We start from the raw sequence: 15,138 nt of genomic DNA on the forward strand, positions 1-15,138 counted from the left end.
TGCTGATTCAGAGGTCAAGCATGAACTGTCAAATCCTAAAAGGGATCAGAACATTGGCAAGTCTGAACATTTGCTGTCCCATTGTTAGGCAAACTGTTAACTATACTTTGAGAGCACTGGCTATTTAGCATCCGATCTTTGTAATCAAAGAACACATTGATGCAAAAGTATCCAAAGGAGCAAAAGGTAATCACCATCTCTAGCAGTGCTGGATGGACTTGATGGCAGTGTTCGATCCATCTTGAGAAGTTGTTTGCTAACTTCTTCCAGCTCTGATGCATTTTTTGAGAGCCTGTAACAGTCCTGGCTGCTCCTTCCCACCAGTTTGGCCACTTGATCCAACTCCTGTTCACTGAGGCTCATTAGCTGCCAGCAGCTCGCAATTTGCTCTCTTAATGAGGAAGACAAAAGTGCATCTGGGTTTTTAACTCCACATTCCATAGCAGCCCTTCGGAAACAGTCCAATCCTCTAATGAAGGATGGACCTTCAGTCCTTGCAAACAGGTATGGGTTATTTTTTGACACACCTGCTTGTTCTCTATTTTCAATGAGCAGGTCCACTGATAAAACCATCCTTTCTGTTAGCAGAACCAGCATGTTCCTTCCATATTGACCTTCTAGTTCCAACCTGGTGAAATTGGTACCAAGGTCCAGCTCCAATTTTGTGCTTTTCCTTATTTGATCTGCAGACGGTATAAACGTTCCCTTACTCTTTTTGTGAACATAGGTCTGCAAGAGCATTCTACCAATATTTCCTACTCTCCCTCGGTTAAACAGACACACATCTGCGAGAGTGGCCTCGCTGAGCTTTTTCCATGTTGACAAGCTAGGGCTTTCTTTTAGCTCCTTCCTGGCTTCATCTTCTTCACCTGTAATGAACCTGTGGAGTTTGATTAAATCCTCTGTCACAGTTGATTTGTCTACTTCAACTTTCTTGACTTCTTGCTTTAGAGATAATGCAAGAGTTTTGCGAGAAAAACACTCGCTCCATTTTGTATCAAGAAGCTGTATGAACTTTTTCACTTCACTTTCAGTTTCACTGTCCTCTGTCATTCGACTTTCCCCAAAAGCTATTTCTGCAGCTCGTTTCAAGGAGTAGCCAATCTTTGACACAAGGGAGACAGTTTTAAACTTGCTGGAACAGGGATCAAAACCACTAACCTTTTTGGCACCTTCAACAGCTAAATCAAATCTGGATGGCAGACATACTTCATGCAAGTACTTCACGTTCTTGTCAACCTCATTTACAGCCAGCACAAACCTACCCAGTTCTCTCATCTTTTGTGCAATATAAGCAAACTGAGACTTGTCATGGTCATACTTAGCAGACAATGCATTGCCATATTTACAAATAAGTGGGTCATTCCTAATGTGCTTTGAGATGTCATCTTGATGCATGATGCGGATGATTTCCTCGCAGCCTTCGGTTAAGAACTCTGACATAGGAGCCATCCAGGAGGCAGCACTGTGAACTTCAATTGTTTTTGTCCTTTCAGAGGATTTTTGGTCTCCCTTTCTGACCTTACATGATCGCTCATGTCTCCATAAATCAGTTTTGCGATAAAAAGCGAAGCAGTGCTGACAAGGCAGGAAGTCACGAACAGATATGGGATTTCTCACCTGCTTCTTGGTGACAATTTCCCCCTCTCCACTTTTGAGAACTTGGCAGTTATGCTCATAATCTCCTTTATTACGAATCTGGTCAAGCAAACTCTGTCTGACTTTAGAACCTTTGGGAAAGTGTATTGCATGGGCAACATCTGTTTCCTCTGCATGTTTCTTTTCCAAATGCTTGGCAAGTTGGGCAAAAGCCATTTTGCAATATAAACAGAAGTGCTTTTTGCATGACTCTTTTTTCTCATCGTCCCTTGTGCTAGGTTTTATTTCAATCACTTTCTTACAGGTCCTTAAACTGGATCGTGTTGGCTGTTTCCTCTCCACTGTTTTCCTTAGGTGCCGTAATCGTGTTTTAACAATCACCTTTGTTCCCGAGTCAAACAGAACTTGATGGTTAGTATCCAACGGACCTGCCACCACATTCTTTGCCTCATTACTTGAGTCATTTGCATCCTCGGAGGAACACTGTTTGCTAGCTATGCCATTTTGTTCTGTTTTGTCATCGGCCCTTGTCAACATCCCTTCCACATTTTTGGCTGGATCTGAATTATCAAAGTTTAAACTCATTTTACTTGATAAACCACCTTTTGTGTTGTCTGACATGTCTTCATTGTCATTGACATTGCCTTCCAGCGCTTGCTTCTGGTCTTGTTTTCCTTGACTTTCCTGCTTGGTAGATGGATCACAAGCAGTGTTTTTGGATTCAGTTATATCCCTCTGAATCTTTTCATGTTCCCTCATTGTCACTTGCTCAGTGCTTGTACTTGCAGGGCACCTTGGCATTTTTTCACCATCTTTTGGACCATCCAAATCTTGTGGGACAATCTCTTGTACTCTTGGAGTACTCTCTTCATTTTGTGCACTGCCAAGGTTAGATGTCAATCTAAGAGCACTTGAACTTCTCTCTTCAATCAAGCTTCTCTCTCCTTCAAATGACTTCGCCTCATCAATAGTACAAGCCTGCAAAAGAACAAGTATATGTAAGACTCATTGCCAAATAATACCTTATGAATAAGTTGACCGATTGAACAAGGACCCATTAGGAAATAAATGTAATGGGTGGGGAGTTTGAATTTTGGTTGTTAAGTGGTGGTGAAAAATCAAGTTTTGTTATTGCCTTTGCAAATTCCTTTGCACGCTTTTAACACATCAGCACCTTGGCAATGTCCCACCAAGATCCAAGCTCATTCAAACAGAAGTCAATGTGATGGCCACACATCACTTTTAAAGCCCAACATTGATATCAAAAGCTCTCGACAACTTCAAATCTCCAGTACAAAAACCACATGTGACCCATTCAAGAATAGTTAATGGCTTTATTGGATCAAGCAGCGTTTTGACATTGTAATTGTCTAACCAAATATATGTCGTCATGGGGTGTTGGATGAAATGCTACATGGAGAGGACAGAATATGCACTGACACTAGACCTACATTCAAATCTGGCAGTCAGAACAAATAATTATACTACTTTTGTTGGCATAAACAAAGTATTTCGGCTAAGCGTAGCTGTGTTTTTACAGTAAGTTCTATGAAGGTGTTGTTTTAACACATCTTCAATGTGGCAAAAAAAAAAACATAACAGAGTTCAGGACCAGGCCAGGTACAGACAGGCAGAGATGGCAAAACATGGAAACACTTTAAGTGTTTGTCCATTTACATAACAAAATGCAATTTTTCATTTTGGTGTTATTAATACTTTAAAATTTTTGATGTTAAGATAAAAAAATATCCTGAATACATGATGGTTACTGGTGCATGGTTACTGTGCTATGATCATGATGATGATACATGTTCTAAAAGCATATACAGTATGTACCTGCTTCAAAAGGGTTCATCTTGTCCTTTTACTTCACGTGTTCCGTATCTTCTTCCACTGGCTTGTTCACTGCAAGAAAAGATGACAACACTGTCTCTAATGTGCACATATTATCATGGATATATTTAATGATAAATTCATAATATTAAGTCCAAGTGACCAATAACAATTACATATAAAGTGTCATTCTAAACCATTCACGGATGATACAATAACCTAGCTTAATTGAAGTTACTAAGCCTCCAGCTGACAACAGAGGGAGGCAGTAAGATCTCATAACGGTTTCAGAGGAAACTTTCATTTGGCCTTAATATATACTGCTCACAAAGAATGATACAGCTGTGATGCAAAAAAGAGGCATGGCCCTTTCATTCTCAATTACAGGTTTACCTTTTAAATATATTAATTGCGACAAAATTGATCCTGCATCATGGAATACAAATGAAAATTGTAATCAAACTAAATTACATTATAAAAATACATTATGATTTGTGAATATTTACATTATGATTGCTTTGTAAATGTTGAATTTTTGTTTCCGTAAAAAAAAAAGAAAAAAAAAAGGAAAAATTAGGTCACACTCTTACCTTCTTGTTGACGCAATGGTGCTCTGGTGTTGTGACAGACATCTTGAAGTGTTGAATTATTAGTAGGCAAGAAGCAGTGAAGTGTGTAGATGTAGATCTTGAAGAGACAGATTCCTTGGTGCAAAGTCCAAAACTACATTTTTCACCTCTGACTGCGACATGGGTTAATTATTCAGGTCCTTCAAACGCGATGGATGGAGTGTTCTCTGGTACGTAATGTCGCCCTAGTCAGCAGTTTCTCTAATGTTTACTGTACTTGACAGAGTGATTTATCTGGCAGTGATATGGATAATTAGCATTTTATGAACTTTTATGAACTTTGAATCTAATGGTTTCGTCATTTGGAAAAAGTCCCACTCTCCGAGTTTAAAATTTGCACTTTAAACAGTCAAAATATTTCTCATATGGGGACATTTCACATTGGACCAAAAACAATTTCTTGACCACCGTTGTTTATGTTAAATCTTTTTCAAATATTTGCAACCACTTTCACAAAATGATGTGTAGTTTTAATGCAATGTCAGTTCACGCTTTTGTAATACAGAAAACATAGTCGAGCAAGTATTCAACCATACTTTTCTCATACCACTTTCATACCGGACTTCAACCCCCCCGGCTGCCCGACACACAACCACACACACCCACACACTGGGAGACAACCAAGGTGCGAGTTGTTAAGTTTGTAAAATGTACTTTTGTCTTGAAGGCCCAATATATGTAAATCAAAATTAACACAAAACAAACTAAGATAAAACCAGTCAGGCAATAAATTTAGGATGGTTTGTGTGAATGTGTTTCTCCCCATAAAATGAACTAAAACCAAACATTCTCAAGGGGACAGAACATACCTCTTGGTCCAGATTGTAGTCCTCTTTGGAATTAAGTGCCAGTTTTACAGCCATATAATCTCCACTTTTCACCGCGTCCCGCAACTCACCTGACAGGAACAAGGCAGAGTCAAATTCAATTTTAGAAGTATAGATTATAGCTCTCAGTCAAACACACAGATACTTAAAAAAAACACACAATATGGAATATATAAGTTTTATTTAAAAATAAAGAAAACTACACAGGACAAACATGTAATTTAACATTATGCACCTATTCTGGACATTCATTAGTTGTAATCTTAATGGCAGCCAACTGACAGCCAGAGGGTCTTGCAGTAGGACCATGATTCTCAAGCACAGAGACACTCTGTATTGTCTGTTTTTAATGACAACAAAGTTCTAACCCAGCTGTTAGCATAGCAACATATGCTGCAATGATGGCATTACTTTTTTTGTCTCCACCCACAGCTCCTATCAACAGGTTTTTATTCAATGTCAGGCTGAGCTGTTGCATTTTGGATGTCCACGTGACAACATGAACAGTCTGGGGTGTTCTGGATTAAATATAAATACAAAATACAATGATAAAATGATGCATTAATGCGTCTTGATGCAACAAAAGTTCATTTGTATAGATAATTTATTTTTATCTCATTGACACAACTTGCTTCATTTTGAAAGTAGCATATTTAAATTGAGCCAAAATTAGTTTAGACATAACACACAGTGTGGCATTTGTCCAGCCCCATTTCCCTTCTATTTTGTAGAGGCCAAAATGCTTCCACACACTTGATTTTAAGTAAAAGAATCTTACAGTGTCCGGCCTGTATAACAACAACAAAATGGGGGGAAGACAGAACGCTCCAATGCGCAGTTATTAAAGTAATATCTCCAGCAGTGGAGAGCAGCCTCTCTGCTGCACATTTCTCCGGGGAAAGCCATCCATGTCCAAAATGGTGAAAGGGCACAGATATAGACTAAGCATACAACGACCAACGCAGAGATATTTTCTTCATCACAGAGGTGGTCAGTGTGTGTTAGTCAGCTACTCTCATTTGTTACTCTGTTAACCTTTGCATTTCAAAAAGACCCCTTCCTTTAGATTTCACTCTTGTTTTTCCTCCTCCTGATAAATGAGTGTTGGTGAGGGAAGTCAAATGTCCTCTACAGGTCCACACAGTTTCCTAATCACTAAGTCACAAACATGGTTTCATTTAAAGAACACTCTTAACTATACCTTGCCCATATATTCTATTCATATCCCAAAGACGCCACATTACAGAAGTTAAAGACGCTTCTTCTACTGATTAGAAGAACACATATCAACTTGTTTGAAAGTTCTGACGGCAGCAGTAGTCAGTCAGCCTACTATCTCAGACGTAAATACTCACTGGGTGATAACGGTGGACCTGACAGGATCTCATCCTCCCCATTAAGATGTTTCTGAAAGTCTTCTAGAGTCATCCAGTCCAGGTTGAGGTCCATTCCTAGACTTAACGTGGCTTGGCCCTTGTCTGTATGATACACAATGCAGAGAGGTGCTTTATTAGTTGGCAGGCTGAAAACTTGGATACTGCAATTCAAAGGACCCCTTATTCTCTCCTAAAGCCTTGCTGAATATTTATATTTCAAACCTCAGTGTTAATGGGAAATATTTAATTTAACATGGGACAATCTGATATATGAAAGCCGCAAAAATCAGCATGTGGCCATTGGACAATCAGAAATATACCAGATTTGTCAGCGCCCTCTGTTGTTTCCTGGGTGTCCTGATTGTCATCACATGCAATGAAGAGTCTGGGCTCACTGTCCTCTCTCCTCTTCCTTCTGTCTTCTGTCGGGGTTCTCCTCTCCCAGCTGGGCCGCTGTGTCTCCTCTGGCCTCTCCTTTCGGTCCCGCAGTTCCTCACCAGGCTTCTGCTTTGCCGTAGGCTCCTCTCCCTCCCTCTCATCACTGTCCAGGCTGAAGCCGTAACTCTGGCCAGGCTTGGAGACTAGAGGGGGACAGAAAGACTGTCATATTTCTTGGGAGTATAAGAGCCTAGATGGCCTATCATCCTCCATCACAGCCATCAATAACACCTATAGAAAACAGCAGCTTGTCATATCTTCCTGGTCTTCATGCCAGTCTGAGGCAGATCTGTGATTATACATAAAGGGACATTACAAGACTGGATCTTCAATATAATTTTTTTCTCCTTCAGGTCAAAGGAGAGAACACAGTATTTCCTGTCTGTTATTGCCTTGTCCTGATGTCCAAAGAAGCTAACATCAGTGACAGGAAAACACCCATCAAGCCTCCTTCCTGTGACCGCCATCTATGGCACTGAATGACATACTTCTTCAGGCCATCTCTATGTCGCACTGTGAGGCTACATTTCTGTTTGGATTGTGCCTTGCCTTCTGCTTGCAAAGCACACAAAGTCCTAAGAGCTTTGTCACTTTCTCTCTTAAATAATTTCAATTCAATTCAATTCAGTTTATTTACATAGCGCCAATGCACAACAAAAGTTATCTCATGACACGTTCCAATTAGAGCAGGTCTACACCAAACTCTTTAATTAAATTGTAATACAGAGAGCCCAACATTCCCCCTTGAGAAAGCACTTGGCAACAGTGGCGAGGAAACAAACGCCTTACATACACTGATAAAGTCTCATTCAACAACAGAGAAACTTTTCTTTGTTTTGTGGTGAACGCAAAGCTATGAAAAAACAGAAAAAAAAAATTGAAAAAAAAAATGCTCCAGATTTGGCCTGTTGAGGAGCCAGTTGCTCTTTAACTGAGGACAGTGTGAATTGATGTGACTATGTACAAACTAAGAACATCATCAACACAGACACAAAGTTTTTTTTGTGTCTGTGTGTCATGCATACCATCTGATTGCTTGATCTTCTCTGTCTTCTTGGGCTCTGGTTTCTGAGTTGGAGAATCTTTGCTTGACTTGGGGATCTTCTCAATCTTTCCAACTAGCTATTGTTGGGAGAATGAAAAACAAAATATTAAAATCTTGTAGTTTTCTGTCAAACCAGTAAACTAATTGAGATATTCACCATTTGACAAAAGTGTTCGCTTTTGAAACATTTTGAAACATTAAACATAAAAATATGTTGTAATGGAAATAAAGTATTCACTCCATTCCATCAGTCCTTTTGACAACCAAAAGCAATAAAGAAACTGCAGAAACACATGACAGTATTCCCAGTGATCGCTGCACGTGTCTCCACCTCCACATCAATGACGTCCATTTTAGCCAGGTGACTGTTCATCAAGACTAACATTCTTGTCACTGCTTCTTACTGTTAACCTCATGGTCACGTGGTCAAGTTTTCTGTGCTTTTGGTCAGCCAAAGAGACAAAGTATTGTTTTGTTGATTTACTGGTGCAGTGTTTTATATATTATATATACATTTTTTTTTTTACATTGTACACTAGACGCTGCACTACATGCCAATACTGACCTTATGAAATGGAGTAGATATCACGGATCCCCATTAAATCCAGTATTTTTCTTTACAGTAATAAGCCAACATGTTCAGTTCAGTTCCTCACACTGCTTCACAATAAATGCATTTTAATCTGAAGGCAATGGTTAGCATGAATAGATTAGGTTTTGTCTTTTCAAATATTAAATTTAACCAAAACTGAGCTAAATCAAACCTGCTGCAGGCATGTGAAACTTGCAAAGACAGAACACAAATTATTATATATGTACCTAACACAGCTTGATAAACAACAAAGGCCCAGGAAACAAGGACTTGATGTTACATCTTAACAACAAATTTGACAACTTAAACTTTTAGCAACTGGAGTTAAAAACCCTAAGGATCAGCTAGAACAAGGATGTTGAGAGTGGTTGACTTTGGTCAGAGGAATACAGGTAAAGTGGTTTGGTGACGATATGTAGAAGCATGTAATTATGCTGAGAGAAACATTCTTGTGAACACACAGAAGACTGCCGAGTTGTATCTCTGATGACTGTTTCTCACAGCAGCTCATCATAAAAACTACATTATATGTAACTGCTGCGTCAGTTATTATGAGTTTGGTGTATTGTAATGTTTTACAGGATTTCAAAATAATAATAATTTCAAAGATTAAAAGACACATTTGTGTCTCAACTTTTAGTTAAAAAGTGATATGTGTACCCTCATGTTAGCTTATACAAACCATAATCAGGGATGTAAAAATTTAGGGTTGTATGCCTTTGTGCACTAGTGAAGTTGCTGTTTCTATTCATGTCTGTGCAGACTGATACATGTAGTCAGGACTTTGAAGGAATTTAATAAAAAGGTAAAAAGTGTTATTTTGGTGAAACAGAAGGTATCACCATATTGACATGATTCCGTGAATAATTTCCATTTTGGAAAATGCTGTCTTAACTTGATAAAAAAACAATGTTGCAGCAATGACAGTAAACAATGTTTCAAATAAGGAAAATACTGCCAAGAAGCTACAAAAACCTAAAATGGATGCTTCAGATTCACACACATCTTCAACCCGACAGCACAGAAGAGCTCTACAATCGTGCTGATTGTCTCAAGGTGGACACCCAAGATTAGTGTCACTAATTGAATATGATTCAGTTGTAATTCAGTTAATTGAGCTGTACCAAGGAGACAGAATGTGTAGAGTTCCAAACAAAGGACTGGGTACTCAGCACAGTACAGACAAAATTATGGCAGTACTACCGACTCCAGAAAACTGTAAGTGAGGCATTCTAAACTTTTCTTTAAATTAACTAGCTGGTTGTTCTTCAGCAAAATTCCTTACCAACATGCTATTTAGTACACTGAAAGAGTACGTGAGGTTTTCAGCATGTTCAAAATCTGACCTGAATATAGAACAAGTAGTATGTGAATTGCACTTTTTTTATTTATGGGGAAAATACTGCAATATACAAGCACTGTGGTAGTGACAAGAAAACATATGGGTCAAGTCTGTGTTTTTTTATTTTTATTTTCTTTGGATAAAGCCGACAATGGCGCATTGCTGGCCTCTGCTGTGTGTTATTAATGATTCTTTTAACGATTACTTTTAATTTGTGCTGATATTCCATCAGTTTCTTCATTTAAATCCAGTTATAACATTTTCTCCATCTACTCCCAGGTCTCTGAACAGCTTCCACTTTTGAAATAATGCTGGTGTGACTCACCTACAACATATTATATCATGCCATGCAAAACAATGCCAATACTGCACCTTTGGAGGCTTGCTGCTGTTCTTTTCTGATGTGAGCTGATGTACTGGCTGCCTGCGAGGGGCGCGATCCTTGGCCTCGCATTTTAACAGGAACTTCTCAAACAGGTTAGTGGAGCCAGTGGCGTCCTTCTGTCCCAGCACCTCCTCTTTTCCTACCTCATCCTCCTTGCCCTTTGTGCTGGTAGCTGTTGCAACAGAGGATGAAGACGATGAAGATGCGGAGGAAGACGGGACTTTGGATGGTGTTGATGTGCTCTCCTGCCCTTTGCTCTTGGCTTTTTTATGTAGTGTGGAGCTATCACTTGAGTCTGAGTGTGGGGCAGCCTCGTCCTTGCCTTTGGAGGTGAGGCTCTTTAGTTTTTGGAGATTGCTTTCTTTTGGGGTAGTGTCTAGCTTTCTGTTCTTTTTGTCATGGATGAGGTCCTTAATGCCCTGTAGCTTTACTTCCCACTTCCCCTTCTTTTTAAACTTGTCATCCAACTGTGCCTTGTCGACTAAATTTGCTGCAGCATCCGTTAATACTATGCCATCCACCTGGGACTCTGATGGGCCATCACTCAGGTCATCTTCCAGAGGTGCAGCGGCCTCGTCTTCAGAAGTTTCAATTTTCCTTTCCTTCTTCCCTTTCTTTTTCTTGCCCTCCTCTCCCTTTTCTTTCCTATGCTTTCCTCCCTCCTTTCCCTTTTCCTTCTTGTGTTTTTTGGAGGGAACAGGTTCATCTTCTTCCTCATCAGTGTCAACCACCCGTTTTTTTGATTCAGTCTTTTTCTCCTTGGGAGAAGAGGCTGGAGTTGGGGGTCTCTCTTCTTCTTCCTCTTCTTCTTCATCTGTCTCTGGTGCTGGTAGAGGCCTGAAATCCTCCTTCCGTTTGTCTTTCTTTTTCTTCTTTTTCTCCTTTGGAGGTGGTTCCTCTTCCCGGATCTTTGTTTTTTTCTTCTTCTTTAAGGGTGCCTCAGTTGGATGGTCTTTGTCACCGTCACTCTCCGAGTCGGCATCAAACACGTCACTCTTTGTAGGCAACAGTTTCTAAAAGGAGAGCAAGAAAAGCAATGTCACATTTTTAAAAATTATACAATGTATTTGTGGCATTCTGGCTTAATGGTTCCCTGTGGGGTTTAAGACCTCTAGGAGCGCTATGGTGTTGCTTTTCTTTGAGAGGGTTCACGAGTGATGCAAAACACCTATCACTGTACCTTTGGAGGCTTGTAACATTATTCCACTGATTTACAGGTGGCAGGTAACGCTCAAGACATGCAGAAATGCATAAACAAAGACGAAGAAGAAGCTAAAAAAAAAAAAAAAAACATATAAAAGATGCTGGTTTTAAAAGGTTTTTTTGTGAGGAAGAAATTGCACAACAAATACATAAACAATGACTTTTGATGAGTAAGACTGACAAGAAAAGTCCACAGGACCCCTTTAAGTTTGATGGTCATTTAAAAACCCAGGACCCAGTTTTGAACCTGTTCCTAAGTAGGCCTCTTTTGTGACTGCTGCTCAAAAATGAGTTATATCTATCTATATATATAAAATGGTTATATCTCAGTGACGGTGGCATGATAGTGAATATGCATATTTGAATAATTTTCCTAATATATCAAAATAAAAGTAACACATGAGATTATTGTAGAAGTGCAAAAATAAGTATATATGTTACCAGGTCAGAAAAAATCTAGATGGCACACAGCATAAATGTAAAATTTTATTTCTGCCCGACACAATATTACACTTTAGCGCAAATATCATTACATATGATTATAATCATAACACAAAAATGTCCAGAACAATGAACAAAAAAGTGAGGTAAAAACAGTGATAAAAACTATTTACAACGGCGCAACAGCACATTAAAGTACTTTCATGTAACACTAGTGTGTATCATGCCACTGCTGGAAGCAGTTCCTAGTTGAAGTAAGGCACAGAGAGACCAGGCACATTCAGCAGTAAACAGGTGTCTTCACCTTTGGTTTGCCATCCTCCTGGCATTTGTTACAGTACCTTCTTGACTGACACAACTGCAATGTCCATGAAATGGTAAAGAAAAAAAAGTCTTATACCACTTCACAGACTTGTGGTGGACACTGTAATATCCTAGGAGGGCATCGGATAAGTCCACACCACCCATGTTCTGATTATAATCGACCACAGCATCAGGAACAGGGATATTTTTTATCTGCCACACACATGCCTGTTTCGTTTGACTGTCATCCCGCTGAAAGCTTCATGCACAGTGGAGCAAATTGCCTCTTCATGGGTGTCCATCCACTTTACAAAAAGTAAAAAGTTTTGTCTGATCCATCGCAGATCTCCCCTCTCAGCGTTTTTGGGCAAGTCATTACAATTAATTTGTGGAAAACCAACGCAGTTTCTCCGTATCGTCCCACAGCAGCCAATGTTATTTGAGAGCAAATCCTGAATGAGAACAGGGCTGGTGTAAAAACTGTCCACAAACAATGTGTAGCCACAACCAAGAACAGGGAATGGCATAAGGTCCATAACCACAGAATAACTTGTGCTGGACACACTCTCCCCAGAGTACACAAAAAAGTTCCAGGTGTAGCCTGTCATGGAGTAAACAAGAACAAATAGTTTATATCCCCACTTTGTGGGTTTGTCCTTCATGTGCTGTTTCATGCTGATCCTAGCCTTTGATGCCACAATCCTTTCATCAATGGAAATGTTCTTGTGTGGATGAAAATGAGCCTTACAGGCAGTCACAATCTCTGTGTAGAGTGGTTTTATTTTGAAAAGCCTGTCATATTCTGCTGTGTCCCTTTTTCGTTCATTCTCCTTATCCTCATCAGGATTACCATAAAGTGACCATAAGATGGTTTCAAAACGGTTCCTGCTCATTCTGTTACCCGGGAAACAAGTCATATGGCCATTTTTTTCTCCAGTAATCTGATCGGAGATGCACACTTACAAGACCGCAGAAAATCAGAACGGCCATGAAGATATAAAAATCGTCCACTGCCAGAGCTTTCCAGACAAACTTTTTTCCTGCCTGTAATGGTTTTGCTGCATTGGCATTGGTATTGTCAATGATAGTCTGGATAACGGAACTACTAAAGAAGAGCTGGAACAAGGACAGAGGAGACCAAGCAGTTTTAGGGTCAGCTGTGGGCCCAGGAATCCTGGATGGTGTGAACTGGAGTAGGTTTGGTCTGGCATCTCTTTCTTCTCTGCTGTGCCATCTCATGTCTTCCTCTGTGGTTGAAGTGGAAGACCTGCCTCAACCACGCTTAGATGCAGTTTTACCTGCCCTTTTTGCTTTCCTTTTGGACTGTGGAGGAGGGGAACCTTCAACAGATGATGACACAGACGGCTGAGGCAGGTGAGGAGAGCCACGAAGAAAGGGGCTGCCTCTCTGTACGCTTGAAGCTGGTATTGACAGTGATGACCCTGGTAATGGCTGGCGGGGTGGGGAAAATGCTGAGCCACAAGTAGGCCTACTTGATGGCTCATAATCTTCATCATCATTATCATCACTGTGGAGCCAAATGCCAAAAAAATAAATAAATAAGTAAAATCATGTACAATTATATTTGTATATTTAAGTTAAATATAATTATATATAATTTACTAAAGGTATAATTTATAGTAAAAAAATATTATTTCACTGACACACAAAAAATTTTACTACAGACTACAATAAATGTAGATAAACACACCATGTACTGGAGAATTCAATGAATCAGTCTGAACCAGTTTTGAATTTGTCAATTTACTAAATTTGCTGAAATGCAGGATAACACATGAAGCTAGAGCACTAATTTCACACCAAATCAATAACTAATCCACAAATAAATGAGTGTTTACATACCTTTCTGATAGTATAATGTATTCCACATCACTGTTGTCTGGATCCCTTCCTGGCTGGAGGATGCCCTCCTCTTCAGATGATGAATCTTGTGGAAACACACTGGCCCCACTATCAGTCGACAATATATCCAGCGCGTCTGATGTTGTAAAAAAATCCTTCTTTCTTCCTTCTGCCATTTTCGAAATGAAAAGCTAGAACACAAGCCCAAATTATATCAGTAACTCTGTCGCTACGTGTGGTATGCACTCCCAGGCGTAAAAATGGCTGACCCTGCAGGTCACTCTCCATGTTTACGCAGAGCGATATCTCGGGAAGCCACTGGTCGATTTGGATGTTTGACATCTCTATGAAATCACAGGCAATAGAATCAGTTGGTACTCGCCAAAATCATGTCACTCAAATCATTATTCAAAGGCAAGGACCCAAAGATTCCCTGTACAAAAAGATGGAAAACTCTCATTTGTGTGCAGAAACAGAAAGGGCCCGAGACAGCAAAAACTGATTTCAACTCCACACAGTAATTCTAGGAATTGAGTGGAGTATTGGACTGGAAAATGATTTATGATGGTGAAACAGCAAAGATAAAACTGAATTCAGAGTTGGACTGTACAAAGCGAAGTTGTTTTTTTGCTCTTCTTCGGCTGCTGGTTCAGTGAGTTTCTGTGACAGAGTGGTCATCCTTATATCGTTGCAATCTGCAGAGTCTTTTTCAGCTTTTTCAACTTTTCAGTTGACATGAGGCTTGTGTTTGTAGCATGTAGCTGCTCGTCTCTAGTGCTGGTTTTCTGGGGCATGCTAGGTTCTTGTCTTTTTGGTGTGTGCTCATTTAGTCGCTTGGTGTTGGAATTGTGTTTGTTTAGGTGAAAATGAGCTGAGCTCCTTCCTGCTCTAACGGTGTGCAGGATGTGTATACTGCATTGTATGCTTAATAAAGGCTTGAATGATCTTTGCCTGCTCTGCCACCCGTTCCGGGGGTTGTTTGTTTCACGGGGTTAAACTTATATTCAAACCTCATCATTATCATTATCAGAATCAGAATTCCTTTATTTATCCCCGAGGTGAAATTCGTTTTACTTACAGACACTGCAATTTGCAATTTTCCCAAACCAAGAAAACGAAAATGAAAGATAGTAACAAAATAGAAAAAAATATAAAATATCAGATATTTACATAGATTTTTACATTATATTAACTACCCCAAGACAGATCTGAGTTAAACATCAGTAATAACAGAGGGTCTTTGTTTAAAGTTAACCTAATGG

At 39.6% G+C, this 15,138-nt stretch overlaps 1 protein-coding gene across 4 annotated transcripts in view; it reads right to left on the reverse strand.

The window, feature by feature from the left end:
- mphosph8 (M-phase phosphoprotein 8) overlaps nucleotides 1-15,138 on the reverse strand; it is a 28,610-nt gene that overhangs the window by 10,852 nt on the left and 2,620 nt on the right. The window contains exons 3-8 of one of the 4 annotated variants that reach the window (XM_046403512.1): nucleotides 10,054-11,079; nucleotides 7,728-7,824; nucleotides 6,585-6,845; nucleotides 6,244-6,366; nucleotides 4,871-4,959; nucleotides 195-2,577 (exon numbers count right to left, since the gene is read on the reverse strand). In XM_046403512.1, coding sequence (XP_046259468.1) covers nucleotides 195-2,577; nucleotides 4,871-4,959; nucleotides 6,244-6,366; nucleotides 6,585-6,845; nucleotides 7,728-7,824; nucleotides 10,054-11,079 — 3,979 coding nt within the window. The other 3 variants (XM_046403513.1, XM_046403515.1, XM_046403514.1) reach the window with 3 other exon arrangements.

Source organism: Scatophagus argus, chromosome 11 (genome assembly GCF_020382885.2).
Source record: "Scatophagus argus isolate fScaArg1 chromosome 11, fScaArg1.pri, whole genome shotgun sequence".
Lineage (NCBI taxonomy): Eukaryota > Metazoa > Chordata > Actinopteri > Scatophagidae > Scatophagus > Scatophagus argus.